Below are 20,017 nucleotides of genomic sequence, written 5' to 3'. Positions count from 1 at the left end.
GAGGGAACACGTGGGTGATTTGACTGCTGAGAGAGCAGTAGATTTATCAGACCGATTAATAGCAGTGACTGACTTATTGACACACACTGGCCCTACATCTCTGTTTAAATGGCCCAGCTAAGATCTTGGATTGATTGATTTGTCAGGCGTTAAGCCCACAAGTAGGGTGCCGTGCGTGAAAGTTGAACCAGCTCAAAAAATACGGAGGTACCACACTTCCTCCCCACCATATGCGTCTGCATAAGTGGAGGCAAGGCACTCCCGCACAGGAAACTCAGGTCGTGACATGATGTAGATTAACAATGCAGGGGTCACTGGATGTGGTGGGGTCCCCACTTGGTATGTTGTCTTAAAAGACAATCACCGTCATGTGGAAAGTCAGAGAATATTAACGGCGTAAAGTCTGAATGTACATTGGAAAAAATAATAGGTTTATGTGTCAAATATACCCATGGCAGACTCCCTTTAATTACTTAAATATGGCGATCCCAACCCACCCAGACACACACACAGGCGATTACTAGAATAATTCAACCGAATTATGTTTATTCAGTTTCGTAAAAATAAATAATGTCTGTCTTACCATTCATCATGCTTTCATTTAATTTCGAATTTAATACCGCTGAGTTGCAAACAAAGCAGATAAGTAATGTGCATTGTAACAGCTTGTCCGTTTTATTAGCTCTTTTACTTCCGCTTTGTCGGTGTTTCACCAAATTCGGTGACCTTTGAGATTCAGTGGCCAACGCGGTCGCTTTCCGTGGTTTCCATGGCGACCTCACGACGATCTCAAACAAAACAGCTCAACTCACAAATTGCTTACAACTTCTTCGAGACGTTGACTTTGGTGGGCGTCTTCGAAATTGTTGGTGGCGACGACAGGTATGGAAAAAAAAAACAATTTGACATTTTTACACACGTCCAAATTCGCCACTTAATGGAGGAACTACGAGCTAAACGTTAATGCTGCGACAGCTAAAGGCTAAGCTAGGTCTGCATTTCGTTTAAATATATTGAGATGGTGCAGGCGCTTTTGTAACTCACTTCGGCTTAATAACTTTTTTGCAACTCTGGACCTCATTGTCACCTTTCCTTTTTCACTAACTTCGTTGTGTAATTCCCATCATTCACGTACAGTACTGCAACCGGACAGCTATGAGTGTCGCACTTTATTTGACAGTGATAAACTGCTTTCCCCATGTCCCTGGAAACCAAAGTCCCGGGGGTGTAATAATTCAGTTAGTCGACTGCTTCTGTCCATAGTTCTGCTCCGGATGATCGATCAGTGTCTCTTCTCCTCTATAACCTCGGCCTGATACCTTAAGATCAAGTGTGGAAAAGACCTGCTGTCACTCCTTTTTTGCCCTCAGCAAACACTCGCAACCCATCCCTTCCACGTGCCCTCACTCGTGCCAGACACTCACATTAAAAGAAACACAAATCAACCACAAATCAGATATGATTTTTTATTGGTGTATATTGTACAGTTTTTTTTCTTTCGTAGAAATTATGTGTTTTGTGCCTTTTGTCTCATTTTGGGCATTTATTGCTTAACTATAATTTGTCCCTTTGTTGTGATTTGTTTTATAAGACCAGAATATTTGTCTCTGCTTCTTGATGATCATGTTTTTTTTGTTCCCTTTTGTATCCGTTTGGGTGTTTTTTTGTTGCCATTTTGTATCTCTGTGGTAATTCTTTGTGTCTAAATGTGTCTAATTCTTTTTTTTTTGTCTCTTTACCTTTAATTGTTTCACGCTGGTCTCTTTTTACATCTCTTCATTGACATCTATTGCTTCTAATTTGACTTGATTTTGGTGTCTCTTTTTGCTTGCTTTTTGTCTCTTTCTGGAATACATATCGTGTTTCTGGGATCAGACGAGTGCCCGACTGGACTTTGTTGGCCCTTGAGCTAGTTCAGGTACCTCTCTGTGCACACTGACAGCTGTTTATTTACCAGGTACAGAGGTGATATATGATCGAGTCTATTTTTTCAAAAATTCTGTATAAGAAGTCAAAGTGCAAAATGTAATACTTGTCTGGTCAAGCTCATACAAAAGACCCCTTGGGGATCTGAATATAAGGAAGCAGAGGAAGCTCAGACTGCAGTGATTACAACAGAAACTCTGTGTTTTTTCTTTACCCCCTCCTCAAATAATTTAAATTACAAATTGATTGTTTTAGCCAAATTAAGGTCTGTCTTTTTATTATTATTTTTCCCATAAATGTTGAAGTTATATGCCTGTTCAAAGGAATTTGTCTGCGCATTATTTCCAGTAACATCTGTGCCACGAGCTTTCAGCCCAGGTCGCTGCTTTGGACTGAATGCTTGGCTTCAGCTGAAAAAGATTCTCTCTCTGAGGCAGAGTCTGTGACGAGCCATCATGGTCCATCTGACCGTGGAGCTGATCGCTAAATCCAGAAAGCACTTCAAGAAGAAAAGGGGCCTCTCGTTACCGGAGTATCTCAAGACCCTCACCCACCTGCACCTTTCCAGCAAGAATATTGAAGGCATTGTGAGTAGCTCGTGCTCTTTCACTGTTTGTTTACAAATGCTTCTTTTAAGTTTCCCCTTTTTTTTAAAAATGATCTCTTTCAGGGAGATATTTCCATCTGCAGTAACCTCTCGGTTCTTTACCTGTATGATAATCAAATCACATACATTTGCAACCTTGGCTTTGCCTCCAACCTCACCCATCTGTACATGCAGAAGAACAACATCACTCACATCGATAATCTCGACAATCTGCCCAAACTCTCCAAACTGTGAGTAGCCTATTTGGTTTTCTGTGGTGTGTTAATTGCTGGATGTTTAAGGAACGTGTGTGTGTGGTTTTTCTGCTCTGTAGGTATCTGAGTGGAAACAAAATCGCAGTGGTAGAGGGTTTGGACCAGCTTCGTGAGCTCAAGGAGCTTCATTTGGAGAATCAAAGGCTGGCGCCGGGGGAGAAGTTGCTCTTTGACTCCAGGACTCTCCTCTCACTCGCTGTATGACCTATTTTTCACACTGTTCAGTACAGAAATAGCTCAAGAAAAAAAAAAACATTCTGCACACCTGAGCAATGTGGTCCTCCTTCATTTGGTGGAGCATCTTTAAGGAATCAAAACATCAAAGGAAAATAATTTTTTTTTTATTTCCCTTAATTCTTCCTTTTCTTAATCAAAGATATGAGTGGTGAATCCTCTGGTGGGTAATCACATCCAGCTTAAGAATTCTCCGACTCCTCAGACGTGTTTGATCAATATAAACGCGGTATTATGCAGTTTGATCATGTCAAAGAGGCCTCTGTTGCTCCCCGTGGTCAGACAACTCAGTTTGGTCGGTTGACTTTGTTTACTGACCCGGGCCGAGGGTAAACACGCCTAAAAGCTTCAAGCGCCCTGCTTGTTTGGAGAAATTAAAGAAATTGCCATGTAGATTCAAAACGTTCCAGCTTTTTGTATAAATGCACCATTATGGTGCATGTTTAGCAGCACCGGGATGGTTTGGTGAAAACTCATTTCGATGCATAATGCAACTGGATCACAAGCAAAGTAATGTGCTCCTCTGGGAGGCTGTTATCACAAAGAAAAGCTCTGACAAATGTGATTATGTCGATGGTTTCTGGGTGCATATTTCCACTCATTTCATTATAATGTGTTCTGTGTCTGTATCAGAAACATGACTTAACTGTCAGGTTCGATACTTTTTTATTTGGCCACAAAAGCACGTGTCTGTTATTGTGTTTGTAATGTGTCATGACTGTCTGTAACATGAACTCCTCTCTCTCTTCATTGATATGAATTCTTTGCGCAGGAATCTCTTTGTGTCCTGAATATTAACAGAAACAACATTGATGATATCAGGGACCTGTCGGTGCTGAAGGAGCTCCGACATCTTTCTGCTGCCGATAATAAATTGCACCGCATTGAGGTGAGCATGCGTTTTTTTTTTTTTTAGGACTCAGCTTCCACCGAAGACAGAAGAAGAAGAAACCGATCCCATTTACTGTGCGGTCACAGCCAATCCGACCACATCACTGGAGCCATGCACGACACGTCATATTAAAACCAACAGGCCATCCATTAGCCGATCGGGTCGTCATTAACATTGCGCTGTGGCTGTCTGCAGTGGCGTGTGAAATGACATGGAGAACGGGGCTGTAAAAGAACCAAATCCCACAAATCCTGCCAGAGGTTCCCAGTCTCCACGACGCGCACGCGGGGTCAGAATTATTCAACAAATCAGCGAGCCGTTCCCCTGAGACTTGTCTCACTGACAGCTTTAAGCAAGCACAAGTTTCTCTCTTTCCTTGGGAGGTTGTTTTTTTTCCCTCACTCCCTCAGAATCCTCAGTTTGATATCCTAAACCAGCAGCAGATCACTTAATGTAAGATTCATCTGTTGTGGAGACGGGATTTGAGCTCGCCAACCTCTCATGGTTCAAGCTGCCTTTTGTGTGAATTGATTTATGACCTGAAAAGGATGATAGCTTTATTTTTACATCACGTTTAAAGCACTTGATAATTGACTTCTTCGTTGCTGCGGCCACCTCCTCAACTCAAATCATTTTCTTTCGAGACAGATGATGCAGGTAATTGTTACGCACGTGTCATTTTTAGGGGATATCTTCTATAATTTATACAACCCGTCTGCCACTATTGATTCCGCAAAGACAGCTCTCTGAAGGATCAATTTCTTCTTCGGCACCATTCGGTTGGAATCCAGGGGAAACATTATGGATTTTTGAAATAGATTATGACAGGCAGTCAGTCGGGGTGACAAATGGGCAGCATCTTCGGAGGCTGTTATCCGCGCGCGGGGCAGAGAGGACAGAGGAATCGAAGCTCTGGTCAAATACAGGTTCATAACTGGCCCATCATTAGTCCAGGCGAGAAAGCCAGCCAAGCTCAGTGAGTATCCGGCCCATGCTGCTCTCCACGCCCCCGCGTGGGGGGCAATTTGGCGCTGGGCTCGTCTTCAGTGAGGGCCTTCTGAGTGACGGCCCTGACACGATCATTTATCAAAGCCTGGGAGCGCGTGGTGCTCAGGGGTCCCCTCTGAACTGATTGCAGCTCGAGCTGGAAAAGTGGAAGCGCTTTGGCCAAGACAGGAAGGCAATGAACAATCAGAGCGTGTCCAGAGAGTATTCATATTTCCAGGCTTGGATTAATGTGCCTTTAGATAAACATACAACTCCAGGCAACTCGCTGGAGGAGCCAGCCTCACTCCGCCCCAGGAGAAAACTCGTAGTTACATGACACCGGCGACACTGTTTATTAAAACAGACTGATGTGTTGTTTATGCCTTCTATTGGCCTTGTACTTCACATTAACCTTCCCTTAAACCACGTCTTTGAAGGCTTCCCTTATGTCGGACTCTGATTAGTGGTAAATGCGCACTGTGTATGTTCACGGCACAGTTAGTTATTTCTTGTTTAGTTACTGAGAAAGAAACACAACGCTGCCGTGTGAACCAGTGGCGGTTAAAACACAACAGGTCAAAGTTGATGTTTCTCGGTTTTTTTGTTGTTTTTTTTTGCGTGTCTTTGCAGGAGTTGGAGGATGTGCTCGGCCTCTGGCCGCGGCTGATCCGCGTGGATTTGAGTGGGAATCCTGTGTGTAAAAGATCAAAGTACAGAGACCACCTGATCACTGTGTGCAAAAGCATTGGTAAAATATCATATATATATAATATATAATATGATGCTCTCGCTTGGGTTCATATTTGAGTAAAACAAAGTGCAAGAAATATCCACTGTTCCTTTTACATGTGTGTTTATTCAAATACTTCATTTATCCTTAGAGACTCTCGATGGAAGGGAAATTAACGAGTTAACCAGGCAGTTCATTATTAACTGGAAAGCATCTAAAGAGGCCAAGAAGAAAAGACACAAGAGGCGCGTGCTGCTTGAACCGCTGATCACCGTCCCTTTAAGCAGTAAGTCACTGCACGCTGTACTTTTATTTAATCAACTTGAATGTTGTTGCCCACATTAACTCCACAGAGAGCTATCATTTGTATGCAGCCACCTCTTTAATCCGTGACGTTGTTGTTCTTCAGTATAAAGTAGAAAAACAAATCGCTCTGAGATGGTTGCCTTTCATTTCTCCGCGGAACGGATTTTTGTCATTAGTCGCCCTTTTTTTTTCCCTGCGCGCACCTCCTGCGTTTCTGACTTTGTTTATGTTCCAGATGACTTTAACACGGGTCAGGGTCCGCATCCTGGTCACATCTACAGCCCCTATTACACGCAGAAGTGGAAGCAACAGCCGTCTCTCAGGTCCAGTATCCCACTATAAAGACAGTTTACAGCTCAGCTCTGTTTTCTTAGTTAAGTGACTCATTGAAGAATGTTAGATGTTGTAGCTTTACGACTAAAGAGCTGTCACACAGAACTGATGTGCTGTAAGAAAACGCAAATTATCGATGATAATAACAGCTTTGTGCAGAAGTGAAGTTGTTTGGGTGACTTGTTCTATCTTACATACACTTTTATCTTCGTTTTATTCTAATGTCCATCCTTCTGCCCTCTTCTTTGATAACTGACCTTGACGGTGTTTCTTTGTGCTGTTCATAAATGACATTTATCAATTTTGTTTAAAAGAATAACTGGAGTTCTCCTCTCCGATCTCTTAGGACACCAAAATGGAAGATTCCTATGAGTGGACCCTGTCATTCGACCATGTCATCGCTCATCTGCAGTCAAATGAATGCATAAGAGGAGCCAACAGTCTGCAGAAGCGTCCTTAAGTCAGCCAGAGGCCGCTGCCTTGCTTTAACACCTTGGTCACTGTGGCTGTGGATCTATTATTTTTGCATGTCCAGCAGGACAGACTGCCATCAATCAGCTGTGGTGTCCATAGCTGCAGACGTCACTGCAGTATCTTTGATCACAGTGCTACAAATATATATATTTAACATGACATTTGATTTGAACGATCCTGTTACTGAACTATTCGTCTGAGGATGATCTAAAGAAAGTAATGCGTAAAACAGCATTGTTTTCCTCTCACTTCCACAGCTGGTTTATCTCTGATCTAGATTTTTTTTTTGTTTTGTTTATGTTTCTGTAGAAATAAATCATCTGTAACAATTCAAAGCGCTCCTAGCAGAGAGTCTGACATTTTCTATGACGTATGCCATTTTTCTCCCGAATGTGTCGAGTAAAACGAGTGGACTGCGAGACGCAGAGTGGCACAATCTAAATGATCATTCTGCCCTATTATTACAAGTCTTCACGATATCCAAAGCACAGCAGCACGCGCCTCTCCTCATACAACCGTGATGAATGAGCCGGTCCCGTTTGTGCAGCAGGCAACGCGGGAACAATGCGGATGTTTTTACTGTCAGCGTTTGAATGAGTCCTGTAGGAGCCACGTGGGTGTGTAACCCCTGAAAGATGCGGGATAATTAAGGAAACAAGCTTGCTTAACCTCCTCTAACTTCGCCTTGTAATTAGTGGCCCCGAGCAGCACCGTTACTCCATCCTTACAAAAACAATGTTCGCAGAGAACAGAGAATATGCATATTGTGAATAATCCCTTTCATTAATTCGCCGACATCTCCGTTTGGAGCCCTGGAATCAGAGTGATTAATTTGGGAGTCTCGCAAGAATTTCCTAAATGCCTGCCTGTTGATTGCAGCGCTGGAGATTATTTATTAGCTGCTCCATTGAGCTTGCTCTTCAACACGCCCTGGCAATTCGTCAAAAATGTTTTGCATATCATGTTACACTTGTCAGTTTGTCTTCACGGTCTGTTACAAATGGCTGTTCGCTCGCCTTTATTTCTGACCACGGCGAGCTCTCCCTTTTGGTGGCACTTTTGACCAAATGTCTCCCCCGTTGCAAACTTTTTTGATAGGCTCGCGCGGAAAAATGGGCTGCAGTGTCAGGTTCGCAGCCAATTAGAGAGGGATACGGCCATCGGAGTCGGGAGAGCGAAAGAGAGCTTTGCCTCTGGCGTTGAAAAGCGAGCCTCTGCCGCTCTCACACTGAAATAAGTTGGGGGCAAAGAGCGGTCCGCTCGGCTGTGGGGGAGTGTTATGGGCCGAGCGATTAATCACGTTGGAGTGAAATACGCGTCCATCGCTTTGCGCGTCCAATAAATGAAGGGACTCCTGAGACTTTTGCGCACACAGGTGAGGAGTTGGATGCGCGCGCGCGGGGGCCGCAGCGCACCGTTTTAACAGACGCGCGAAGGACACGCTGCACGCGAAGCGGGACCTGACGCCGACGAACGGATTCTCCATCCAGAGGAAGCCCTCGTTGGGTCGCCTTCATGTCGCTTTTCAAGAGAAACACCAGAGGTAACCGGCACATATGTGGATGTCAGCACAGCTGTGAACAGCTGGCTGCGCGTCCTTTGGTCCTTTTCCCAGTTTTGTTTGTCAGTTTATGAGCTGGAGACTTGAAATGTGTCTTATGTTTAACTTGCTGCATTGACAGAATCCATTTTCATTAATGAGCTGCTGACCACAGGCATTAAGTCAAAGTGATAAATAAAAGCAATTCCTTTAATAACAGACTGTAAGTTGAAAGTTACATTAAATACAGAATAATAAAACGATATAATAAACAATCCTCATTGCAACTTGAGTTTAAATAAATAAAATAGTATGAGATCAGTTGGCCTGTTTAAAATTCAATCTTTCAAGATGTGTTTTTTCATCTATAAATCTTCAGGTTTTTAAGTGCATCCCTATGGTTGGAGGTCAGTCGCTCCGAATGGACAGCGGTAATTGCTCCGGGGCGCTGATGGATGACAGCCCGTCTTCCAGCCCGAGCTCCAGCCCCAGTCCGGACGACCGCCGCCACGAGCTCCACCGCGCCAAGGTGCTCCAAACCGGCGGGCTCGGCGGGAGAGGACGCCCGGCAGCTGCTAATGCAGCGCGCGAGAGGAGCCGGGTGCAAACCCTGAGAAACGCGTTCCTGGAACTCCAAAGGACTTTGCCGTCTGTGCCGCCGGATACCAAGCTGTCCAAACTCGACGTGTTGATACTGGCCACCACCTATATTGCCCATTTGACTCGAACTCTACAAGAGGAAGGCACCGAGGAGGGAGAGAGCACAAAACAAACAGAGGCGTTAAACTCCCTGAAAGGCGAAGGCTACCTGCACCCAGTAAAGGTCAGTGCGAATCATCATAAAATGAGAATAATTGCTTTTAATTATTTAATGATAATTTACTGTAAAGAAAAATCAACAACAAACTGAATAGACTAATTCTGTACAATTTATCGCTGCTTTAAAAAGACAAAATAATAATAGTTTTTTTTTATTTTAAACCGTTTTAAAACTTTTACAAAACCTGCAAAGTGTCCTTTTGAGCATTTGGGGCAAAAAAAATAAGCTAAATAATTAACAATTTGTTTTGTTTTTTACAGAAATGGCCAATGCGATCCAGATTGTATGTCGGAGCAAGCGGACAGTTCCTGAACAATCCTTCGGAGTCAGAGAACCAAGGCCCATCATCCTCCACCTCCAAGTAGCTCCAATTAGCTGTTCGATACCTGCCATGTTTACACGAGGCCGCGCGCTTTAATGCGGGAGCAGCACGCGCCTTCTGATTGCAGAACAACAAATATCTCACGAAGGCCCTGCCCACGAGAGGACGTTGTAAATTAATATATGACCTGAATTTTATTGTATAAATTTTTAAAAAATAAGCATGTTTCGCGTTTCTCTGTTGATGTTTTTGGCTCATCCTGTTCGCATTGTGCAGCTCCACACACGCCCCAGGTATGATATTAGCAGAAATTCCAGGGTGGGGGGGCGACGAGCCCGTCATGCTTGAGCGTGCACTTTGACTTGAGACATTTGCACTAAATGCATGTGTGAATAACTAAACATCTGTCATGTGAAGTGGTCTGTCAGAGGGTCGACAATGGAGGCTCTTCATCTCGTGTTCCTTCTTCTTTTTTTTTTTTTTTTTACATGCATGGTTGTAAATGTGTTTGTGAATAAATTACTTGACGATGGGGAAAAAAAGAGAAAATCTCCAACGGTTTTAACGAAAATGTATGAAACTTATCTGAACAAATAAATACGTAAAAAAGTTAATCAGCTTAGACCTAGTGTATTATTATCACGATTATTACTACTACTACACTAATACTGGTACTTCTTACGGAAAATAATCCGGTGCTGATAAGTCTAATAACTGAAAGTTATTTTGCACCTGACTGAGGGAACACGGAAATCCAGCATGGAATTAGAAATCCAAAAGGTCAAACGTTAAATATCAATAACAAGCATAAAAAAACCCAACAACAACACAGAGAGAGATAAAAGTAGAACAAATAAAGCAATAGCGCAGATGTAGTCTTATAAAAGGTTGGAATATTTTGAAGGCTACAATTTATGGTGTCATTTAATATTTTAAATCAGGCACTGCAGGAGAAACTAAAGTCAAACATGATGTCTGCAGGAGGGAACAATCTGATTCTATTTTACTAAGCTAAGGGCAAAGCACCGCGCTTTCAATAGGGGTGTTTGAACAGTAAGTGTGTTCTTGTAAATACATGTTACCAGAATTTCCGGTATTGAAAATAAATTCTTGACAAAGTGCGCTTTTGTTTAGAAAATGCACAAGCTAGACATTTTTGGTGCAGTTTAAATAGAAGCATTACAAAGTCTAAAGTTATCGGCGCTCACTTTTTTTTTTCATTGCCGTGGACCTCGTGAGCTGCAACGCGCAGCTCTGACGCGCATAAAGCGGAGGACAGACCGGAAGCTCTCTCTCTTTACGTGGAGACTGCCGTGGTGTGCAGCTGTGCTTACAACTCCTTCTGACTTTGCCACGTTTTCAATTCGTTTCATAGGTAAGCACAAAAACTTTTTTGTGTGTGTGTTCATAGTTTGAAAATGCGGCAACTGGTCACCTTGTTTCTTAACAGCGGAGTTAGCTTTTGAATCTGTTGTTAGCTAGTGCTAGTTAGCATGTCTGCCACGTGAGTGTGCCGTCTTTTCTCTCACTGTGCCATCTCCCCACCTTGGTTTAAACACTAAAGGGTAAGGTGCTATGTGTTCATATTACCGTTTTAACTAACATGTCGATCAGAGCACGGCAGTATAGTGACTTAAAGAATTAATTTTGGCCTCGTAGACACGTGGGTTTCATGGAACCTGACTTAAGGTTTAGCTAACCAGGAGCTCTATTTGGTCAATACATTTAGCCATTTAATCACAAGTCATGCTTATAAGTTCATATATTTACGTTTATAATTTTTATTTATTTACTACCGCACCCAGTACATAGACGGACATGTTTGGTTTAGACACGTCTTATCCCTGAAGTACAGCAATAAATCATTCTGTCTGACGATTAAAGGGGGAAAACTCCCCTCGGTGTCGCTCAGCTTTGAGCAGTTGTCTGTATCTGGTTTTGACCAAAGGTCAACTAAAGACCCGCTGGCCTGGGACTCATCCTGCTCCCTTTATTTCACTGGGGGAAAAGCCATCATGACCCTCACAGAGGACCTAAGGTCATGGCAGAGGTTGTGACCTGCTGTTGAACCTGTCCTCAGACCCGCGATACTCGCCATGCTCCCAAGCTGTGTTCGGCTGTGGCTTTTGACCTTTAAGTGATCAGTCATCTGTCCTCGCTATATTGGCTTCTCATTCAGTACATTTTATTCATCCGAGCTCACAATCAATAGTACACTGCTCCCGAAAGCAATTAGTTATAAGGTGTGGAAAACTTGGAGTGACAAACTGCATTGATCTTGGGGGTGGGAGGAGGAGGGAGGCCTTTATGTCCAAAGGGAAGGTCGTGTCAGGTTGGGTTGAAAACTTCATTTTAAATATGTTGTACTTTTGTACTCAGTTTATTCTCATGATTTCAGATGCCACACCACCTCTACAAAATAGATGACAGATCTCCTCATTTTGTGGCTCTTTAAGGTGAGTGCAGCATTATTTGGCCATTTGACATGTAATCCAATTCCATGCTGGAACAGTGATGAGTTCACTTATTGCCGTTTACCCATCAGACAATGAGATGGTGAACCTGTGACTAACTGAAATGCCGGCCTATCACAAAGCACATCTTGCCTTGCAACAGAATATCTGCTGTATATAGAAACTTTTTTTAAAAACAAATTAAATTCATTGCAATCTTTTACTCCTCCTTCAGCTGCTTCACTTCTCATGTGGTCCCAAGATGTTCTGAAGGTGAGTGACCAAACTTAAAAACAACAGAGCTTTTTACCCTGTAGACTAGAGAAATATTATTAGAGTATTTCTGTGATTTGCGTTTGGCAACTGGTAAATTATATATTTTATTTAAAAGATTTGCTCTGTGGCAGAAGTTATACATGACTTACTTACTGTGTTGAGTCATGGATTATTTTTCAAAAATTTGAGCAGCGTTTGCAGCTGGAATAGTGATGAGTTCACATTTTTGCCGTTTACCCGTCAGACAATTGAGTGGTGAGATTGTGACGTCTGAATTACCAGCTGCAACCTTTGCTTTTGCTAAGTTAAACAGACTTTCTACAGACTTGCAGTTTAATTCGATCAAACTGCTGCATCTAAAATTGTTTATTTTCTGTGATAGGTGGTGGCAGTTTCATTAACCTCTACATCTGGGTGCTTCATCTAAGCTGGTGAGTAAAGCCAGTGATCTCATGTGCTCAGTATTTTGGATTCAGGTTGTAATGATGAGTTCACTCTTTCGCCGTTTACCCATCAGACCAAAATGGGCTGCTGAAACTGTGACCAACTGAACTAAAAGTTAGCTTGTATTACTGTACAAATGAGTGGTAATTTAATTTGAACTGATTAGTTACTGTATGTTTTATATTGGCAGGGAGCCAGCTGATTGGTCAGCTCTCACTTGAAAGGTAAGTACTAAATAAGGATCTGTGTAACTTGCGTTAAAGCTGCCGTTTCACTGACGTTAAGGTCAGATTTTTATCGGTCTACATCATGTGACAGATTTAATCATGGATATTGTATCTGCATTACTACTTTTGTAATAAAACAGTTTTCCTCCTCAGTCTTTTGAATGTGTTTTTTGTCATTAAGATTGAGTCAGAATTCAGTCTGGTTTTATTTTTTTATACGTGACACAAATCCTTCACGAATAAAACTTAAACTATACAAGTACTTTGATCTTCAGTTTGTCTGACACGCATCAGAAGATAACAAAATAACATTTACATCTTTAATGGGAACCCCCCCATTTTTTTTTTTTTTTTAAATCACCTCTTCTTCAAATGTAAATTTGTTTTTTTTGTTTTTAAATGGTTTTGATTTCAGTCTAGACCTGTATTGGGGTGCTTACCTTGGTTTAACCTTTACAGAGGAGGTATTACTCCTCTGTGATGTATGTATCTGCTCCTGGTGCGTAGCTGTAGATGAAACGTAAGATGCTTTGGTGGAGCTCATCCATGGCAGCGTCTCTCCTCTGCAGACCATCCACATCTCCCACATCGCAAGGAAACGTTGCATTGGGTGGAATAATGAGAGCGGAGGCTCCTGTAGGAAGAGACCAATGTCCCATGAAAAAGAAGCAGAATTGTGATTAATGGTGCTTATAAATGTAGAATTTAAAAATAGTGTATCTGGCAGTATTTGAAATGCATTTAATAAGCATCACATAAGTAAACGGGGTATTTGGAAAGGCACTCAATCGCATTAAATAAATTGATAAAACTTCACATGGGTATGTTTTAAAACAAGCTATTTTTCTTTTAAGTACTGGTCTTATAAATAAAAAATTCTACCATGCTTTACTGTGACTGAGTTCTCACAGAGGAGTACCGCTATCACAGCATCTTCCTCCAGGACTCGAGTTCTGAGGCACAACTTGCAGTGGGCCTCTGCCAAAGAGATCCTGCAACGGCGTGCCACAAAAGTGAATAAAGTGGATGAATCAAAGCTGATACTGCCTGTATAAATGTTTAGATTTATTGTTGCTTTAACCTGACTTGTTTCATCCTGCCTTCTTACTGAAAACGATTTATTTTCATAGTTTTAGTTCCACATTAAAGTGTCACCACAGTGGAGGAAATTTGTAAACAGTTGTCATAATTCAGTGAAAAATATCTAAGCACAGGGTTTAAGTTAGCTTGCCATCTAGTGGCCGACATTGGTATTACACCTGTATTGTAATCTTCGGGCTGGGCTGTGATGCCAGAAATTCAGACATTGAATGCTTACAGTAGTTTTATGGAGGCCACAGACATCTTGACACCCTGACATTGTGTTCGAGCTCGACGGCTTGCCATGTAGTAACCATGGATTAATTTCTCTGCTTCAGGGCTAAGCTCCACTTCCAAACCCTGAGCGTAAGCCACCAGCTGCGTGATAAGAGATCATTGAGAGTTTATTTTGAATAAAGAAAAAAAAAAAGAAATGTAAAGGAATCTGTAAACCTCCTGGTAATCTTGAGTAGAAAACTCCCAGCAAGATGCGTAGTGGCATTTTCCAGGCTGTACTGCCTGCTGAAGGGTGTGGACAGTCTGGGCAAGGAGGGCCTGCTCTCCCACCCTTTCACCACAATGAATGACGAGGCCAAAGGCTTCTGCAAGCTGAAGTGGTACTGGACCCATTTCCTGCTCATAACAAACTGAAAATCAGAGGTCTCTAGTGCTGTTTACTGCGTACATTCTTACAATCCTCTTTTAGATCATAAATCTAATTAACCTTTGACCTAAAGTGTCTCTGAAACCACCATTTGAGTGGTTACTTTATTGTCTGCCTCTTCCCTGCATTATAAAGAAACAATGCAATGATTATACTCGGGGGGCTCTACTGTGGAGCCGAGACAGTATTAGTCCAGGCAAGAAAACTAAATTGTTTCAATTTCCTTTTACGTCTCTACTACCTACAAACATAATCTGAGCAAAATAAAGGTATTTTTCTCCTAGTAATGGTGTTATAGGATAAAACACATGGTCAAGTTCCAGAGACATATTTCCCATAAAATCTTAATTCAGACCTGGTATTGCTTAATTGTCCATGTTTAACAGATATAATGCTGTGACAGGACTCACTGCAGTTCCCAGTACAGCAGAGTCCGCCCTCCCAGACCGCTGAGAGGAGTCTGACAGAGCCCAGAAGCTGCACTCCACTGGAACGGAAAGCTGCTGGTCAGCATCCTCGCCGTACTTCTTCCCTGGGATGAACACAGACACAGAGTGGCTCTCCAGAACTGGGAAAAATAAAGACAGCTGATGAAATATCACTTTTTTTTTTAAAGGCAGAAAGTATTTTATACCTGACTGAAGCCTTTTAACAACCCACTTTAGTACTATACCTGACTGAATGTAATCCAACTTCTCCTTTCTGTAACAGCTGAGGTCTCCCAACATGCAAATGCCCCCAGTGGCAAGCAAGGCAGAACCAGCATGGATGTTAGCAGCACCTGCTCCATGTTCATCCCGGGACAGAGATGCAAACATCTCTCCCGAGGCCTGATGCCTGACCCCACGACACGCCAAACTCAAGCTGTATGCCATTAGTCTAGCACAAAGAGATAATAAGGGGGGTTAAAGTAAAGCTTGATATCTAAGGGGTCTAATTAATATGTGTCAAGTTTTCTAATTCAGATTGCTAAACACTCCTTTACCTGTCTATTATGACTGTGTCTGTTGTGACAGCAAGGAGATCCAAGTTATGAAACGTGTCATTAGCATCTGTTTTAGACTGCACCAAGCTGAGCAGCACACTAAGCTTGAGTGTGTTGTGTAAGCCTGGAGGAGCCACATCCAACCCAAAGCAGTGAGCCACAATAGCTGAGAACCTCCAGGGAGAAGAGGACATGCAATTCAACAGCTCAAGGAATCTGGCACTGACTTTATGGCAACCTGTAAGTAGAGGTGTGATGTATTTATTAATGTGCAAACAATACCTAATTTAACAGTCATGTGAAAAAAAAAGTACTTATTTCAATTCCAAGGTTTTATTTATCAGGACATATTTAAAAAAGGTTCTTACCAGGTTTGAAAATGAGATAAATGCAACCTCACATGAACGCCAACTCTTGACAAATTACACCGAGTCATTAATTCAAAAAGAAATAAACTAAGCCAAGGGCTCATCATTCTGCAGTGAGAACGCTTACTCCTTTTTAACCTGAAAAAGTGAAGCACTTGAGACAGTTGCCAGTCTTCCCAGGAGTAGATGTTCCCCCCAAAGTCAGACCATGCAAGTCAGAGAAACTGAAAAAACAACAGTTACATCTTAGACTCTACAGGCCTAACTTAGCACGTTGATTGTTAAACTTCACGACAGCTCAATTCACAGAGTCAGGCATGAACTCCCATGTGAACCTAAGCTAAAGCTTTTGATGATCCCAAACACGGCAGCACATTTACAACAGAATGGCTGAAAAAGAAAAGAGTCGAGGTGTTTCAATGGTCCAGTGAAAGTCCAGACCTTAAACTGATTGAAATTCTGTGGTGGGACCCTAAGAGAGCTGTGCAAAAACAAATTCTCACTGCACTGAAGTAACAGCGGAAAGATGAGTGGGCCCAAATTCCTCCACAGCGGTGTGAGGGACTGATGACATCATACAGAAATCAATTACTTTGTGATTGCTGCTGGAATCATGGGGTGTACATAGTTTTTCCAAAAAACTATTTGTAAAATGAATAATGACTCAGTGTAACAAATCATGTGTTGCTCATGAGGTTGTACTTAATTCATTTTAAGACCTTGTTTTTTAACCGTCCTCATATCAAAAACCTGGAACATGAAAGAGGGTGTATTCTCTTTTTAACATGAAAAGGTCAAGATTTACGGTCCGTCTGGTTTCATCTTGCCAACAGTGGAGATATCTAAAGATCTGAAGCAGGATTCAATATGTGATAATGTGTGTTGATTCTGCCGTACACTTTGGCTCCCACAGTCGGACGCTGCTTGCCTCAATGCTCCAGGTAATACTGGGCCACTGGTGCACATGTGCAGGAATGCCCACCACCCTGTAGAGCCGGCCGATTCTCATCGAGTTACACAGCTCATCTGTGTGAGTAAGGGAAACAAAGCAATAAGAGAGGTTGTTCCCTGTTGCCTGGTGATTATTGAAGAAACATGCATGCCACTAAAAACCTCTGCCAAAAGAAACAGAGTGAAGCCCTCGGAACAAAGATTTCTCTGTGTGCGAATTACACAGCCAGCTAATGAGTGTTCCTTGCACTTATTAACATATATGTTTAGTAACGGGAACCTCCTGTATTGAGTTCCTTCACAGGACTGGGTCAACAGAAAATGTTAATCCTGGTGCAAAGATTTGGTAAGCTCTCAGGGGTAGTGGCGGGACAATGTTATTAGAGGGGACAGAAACACTTAATATCCTACCATGAGGCACTGCACGTAGCTGTCTGCAGAAAATCTATTTATTTGAACTCTCCTGCACTAAGTTTGTGTTGCAAATTGAGCCTCATTTAGAAAACCACAGAAAATTAATGGCTGTCCTCAGCAGACGTGACTGTAAATATAAGCTATTGTAAGCACATTTTTCAGGATTAGGGGTGAATATAATGGATGAGAATCCAATTGAACAAACAAATATCGCACTTTTACAGTTGGAGGGAATCCATCTACAGCACACTAGTTCTTTTTGGTTTGCAAATGTACCCCAAGCCTTTTAATTTGACTTTTTTTTTTTTTTTTTGCCCAAAAAGAGAAGGTCAAGCGTTTCACTGAGCAGGGTCAGCTGCAGAGCAGCCTCCTCGAATATCAGTGCAATTCATCTGCGAGTTTTGGTTGTCATGCAATATACTGTCAACACTATGCTATTCCAAGAAGATTCCTTGCCAAAAACCTGTTACAAAAATAAATAAATAAACAAATAAATAGACATTCAATGCTGGATATAAGCATGTGTGGTAAAATTAAAAATGCTGTATTACCGGAACTCTTAAGTGAATGTCTGAGTTTGAGAAGAAGAAAAGCTCATTCTCATTCAATGTTGTTATTTCAGACATTTCACAGGAAAGGATTCATTTCACGTGTTATGCAGCTATTATCTTGAATAAGACGCCAAGAAACACAAAATTTGGTTTGCAACACCAGATCAGAGGAGAACTTCTAAAGTTCCTCATAATTTGATTGTTTTTCTCCATGATTCAGTATACTGGGCAGTTTACAGATGGGAAAATACAACCTGTATACGTTGTAGACTTGCAGACTTACCTCTTAGAAACAGGGTGACAGATTGGTATCTCAGCGAGCTTTGCTGATGGCCTCTTAGAACATCCAGGGCTTTAACATGGATTAGTTCCACCAGCTGTTTGTCTGTTTCCAAAAAGACCACAGGAAGGATTCACAAAAAAAACCCTAACTATGCATAATCGTCGTACATGCAAACGTAGCGTACCAAGCACAGACGTTGCCTTTAAATTACTTGAACGGGAAATTTTTACAGATGACGTTGTGGTTTTCAAATCAGGATTTTTACTGTCTCAAAATGCGTTCAGCAGCCACAGGTAGTTTTAATGAGGTGCTATTGAGTTATAATTTCTGCTGTGTTTAGCCGTTTGACACAAGAATCAGAAAAACAAGTGAATGAGAGCAGTTGTTTATGGGAATTGGTCTGTATTAAATTACTCTTGAGCTGTTTCTACAACATGATGCACACAACGCCCTGTGGTCATTCTTTGATGTGGCTGCCCTCTTCTCCTCAGGCTTTTAAAAGACTTTGGTTGGACTAACTGAATAATTTGTTGGGGTTTTTGTTCTAGTGGCATGCAAACATACTGACTCTCACCTCCCAGAACTCTGAACTTCACGTCCTCTTTGAGCTGGGAGTCGCACACCATGCAGCTGAAGTCGTTTCTTATGGTGGCTGACTCTGTGGCTCCGGGTGTGTGGACCCGGATGTGGTGGAACCCTGGAGCCAGCATCAAGAAAACGGAATGAAATATGAATCCAACTTAATACCACAAGTCTGTGAACAAACCCTACTGACCGTGGAGTATCTTTACTGTTACAACTACTACAAGACAAGAGAAACATTAAATATGAATTCAAAATACCTTCCATGCACTATACCTGTAGAGAAGGGGCATTCATCATTAATACAGAGGAATCTCGCCCCTTGGGTGTACTTTGTGACCCTCGTCATGGCAATGACTAAGCCCTCCATGGAGACAGGCCTCATGGGGCCATACACTCGAGGAAAACTACAAAGGTCCAATGTGTACTCAGGGAATGGAGGCAGGTGTGTAAAGTGCAGAGTGACATTCACCTCAAATGAAAAATAAAAAGGAGAGATAATGTTACAGTGAAAGCTTATGATCCAGGTTTGTCTGGTATAGGTATCTAGACTGCAACAGGTCTATTTCATGCCATACATTTAGACAAATTAAGGAAAGCTTAATTATAAGAATGGGGGGAGGTCCTGCCTCATTAATAATGCCACATTACTGTTAAAGTAAAAATGTCTGTCAAGCTAAACACAAAGCCATTCATAACCACAGTTTAACAGACGGTTTATTCATACCTGACTCTCCGTATGTACTTTTTCAGTAAGTGAAAGTGTCTTTATTGCCAGGAAGCAAACCTAAATGAGGAAACGAGTGAATGTTGTTAACTTTACAGTAAAAATTTCAGCTACGTAACATTTCGTTTAGGTTAGCTTACGGTTTTCACTTACTGACTGAAACAGTACGGTTGCTCTGAGGGGGTCGTGCAGAACACAGTCACCCAGCACAGGATCCACCTCCATTAAATCAGAGGGATTAACATTGATACAGAACCTGTAGACGGCCTCGGTCCGCTGGGGGTCTGGAAACATGGAGCGAATATAAGCGAATTTCAAAGCCTCGCTTTTCTGTGGTTAGGGGGGGGGGGTAATGTTACCTGTAAAGCACACAAAACTAGCGTAGAGTACCGTTGAGAGGTTTGCAGTCGTCGGTCAGTTTCTTGAGACCACCGCTTCTGTCTAAATAGACCAAAACCGACTCTTTCAACGACAAAACGTCGGCCATTGTCTTTCGAAAGTTGTTACTTTGCTGGATACTATGACAGCTGAAATCTTCTGATTTGCCGCGCGCTAACTTAAAACTGGTTGCCATGGTGACAACTCTG

General features: G+C 42.1%; 3 protein-coding genes and 1 long non-coding RNA gene across 6 annotated transcripts; 3 read left to right on the top strand and 1 right to left on the bottom strand.

Moving 5' to 3' along the window:
- The first annotated feature begins 693 nt into the window (after positions 1-693).
- Positions 694-7,066, top strand: ppp1r42 (protein phosphatase 1, regulatory subunit 42). 2 transcript variants are annotated; one of them, XM_072378353.1, is made up of 10 exons: positions 694-882; positions 1,876-1,918; positions 2,364-2,513; positions 2,597-2,763; positions 2,847-2,985; positions 3,794-3,910; positions 5,531-5,648; positions 5,782-5,916; positions 6,172-6,259; positions 6,616-7,066. In XM_072378353.1, exons 3-10 carry the CDS (start codon positions 2,382-2,384, stop codon positions 6,695-6,697), a joined length of 978 nt encoding a protein of 325 aa, XP_072234454.1. In that variant the 5' UTR covers positions 694-882; positions 1,876-1,918; positions 2,364-2,381; the 3' UTR covers positions 6,698-7,066. The 2 variants fall into 2 exon arrangements, with proteins under 2 accessions (XP_072234454.1, XP_072234455.1); XM_072378354.1 differs by lacking the exons at positions 694-882; positions 1,876-1,918 and having other exon boundaries at positions 2,332-2,513.
- A 1,578-nt stretch (positions 7,067-8,644) lies between these two features.
- On the top strand, positions 8,645-9,954 carry tcf24 (transcription factor 24). The gene is made up of 2 exons (XM_072378565.1): positions 8,645-9,106; positions 9,364-9,954. Exons 1-2 carry the CDS (start codon positions 8,681-8,683, stop codon positions 9,466-9,468), a joined length of 531 nt encoding a protein of 176 aa, XP_072234666.1. The 5' UTR covers positions 8,645-8,680; the 3' UTR covers positions 9,469-9,954.
- A 725-nt stretch (positions 9,955-10,679) lies between these two features.
- On the top strand, positions 10,680-12,965 carry LOC140284878 (uncharacterized). Of its 2 annotated transcripts, XR_011910227.1 has the most exons (4): positions 10,680-10,800; positions 11,824-11,881; positions 12,114-12,585; positions 12,789-12,965. It is a non-coding gene; the product is annotated as an uncharacterized lncRNA (long non-coding RNA). The 2 variants fall into 2 exon arrangements; XR_011910226.1 differs by having other exon boundaries at positions 11,824-12,585.
- Positions 12,966-13,275: 310 nt separating this feature from the next.
- Positions 13,276-19,917, bottom strand: mcmdc2 (minichromosome maintenance domain containing 2). Its single transcript, XM_072378887.1, has 14 exons — positions 19,821-19,917; positions 19,584-19,714; positions 19,431-19,490; positions 18,980-19,175; positions 18,696-18,818; positions 18,122-18,223; positions 16,820-16,948; positions 15,555-15,792; positions 15,243-15,448; positions 14,980-15,137; positions 14,359-14,538; positions 14,144-14,283; positions 13,708-13,817; positions 13,276-13,459 (listed from the first exon to the last, which is right to left on the bottom strand). The coding sequence occupies exons 1-14, from the start codon at positions 19,915-19,917 to the stop codon at positions 13,293-13,295; spliced, it is 2,037 nt and encodes a 678-aa protein (XP_072234988.1). The 3' UTR covers positions 13,276-13,292.
- Positions 19,918-20,017: the final 100 nt, after the last annotated feature.

Source organism: Leuresthes tenuis, unplaced genomic scaffold (assembly GCF_036924035.1).
Source record: "Leuresthes tenuis unplaced genomic scaffold, fLeuTen1.0.hap1 SCAF_24, whole genome shotgun sequence".
Classification (NCBI taxonomy): domain Eukaryota; kingdom Metazoa; phylum Chordata; class Actinopteri; order Atheriniformes; family Atherinopsidae; genus Leuresthes; species Leuresthes tenuis.
Note: the sequence above shows the minus strand (reverse complement) of the source record. Positions and strands in the feature narration are given on the sequence as shown.

Excerpts from the sequence above, each read along its gene's own strand:
- tcf24 (XM_072378565.1), top strand. The coding sequence starts at position 8,681 with ATGGTTGGAGGTCAGTCGCTCCGAATGGACAGCGGTAATTGCTCCGGG. Across the intron at positions 9,107-9,363 it reads GCTACCTGCACCCAGTAAAG|AAATGGCCAATGCGATCCAG; the intron begins GTCAGTGCGAAT and ends TGTTTTTTACAG.
- mcmdc2 (XM_072378887.1), bottom strand. The coding sequence starts at position 19,917 with ATGGCCGACGTTTTGTCGTTGAAAGAGTCGGTTTTGGTCTATTTAGAC. Across the intron at positions 18,819-18,979 it reads TGAATGCCCCTTCTCTACAG|GGTTCCACCACATCCGGGTC; the intron begins GTATAGTGCATG and ends TGCTGGCTCCAG. Across the intron at positions 16,949-18,121 it reads TGTCACCCTGTTTCTAAGAG|ATGAGCTGTGTAACTCGATG; the intron begins GTAAGTCTGCAA and ends TTACTCACACAG.
- ppp1r42 (XM_072378353.1), top strand. The coding sequence starts at position 2,382 with ATGGTCCATCTGACCGTGGAGCTGATCGCTAAATCCAGAAAGCACTTC. Across the intron at positions 2,764-2,846 it reads CTGCCCAAACTCTCCAAACT|GTATCTGAGTGGAAACAAAA; the intron begins GTGAGTAGCCTA and ends TCTGCTCTGTAG. Across the intron at positions 6,260-6,615 it reads AAGCAACAGCCGTCTCTCAG|GACACCAAAATGGAAGATTC; the intron begins GTCCAGTATCCC and ends CCGATCTCTTAG.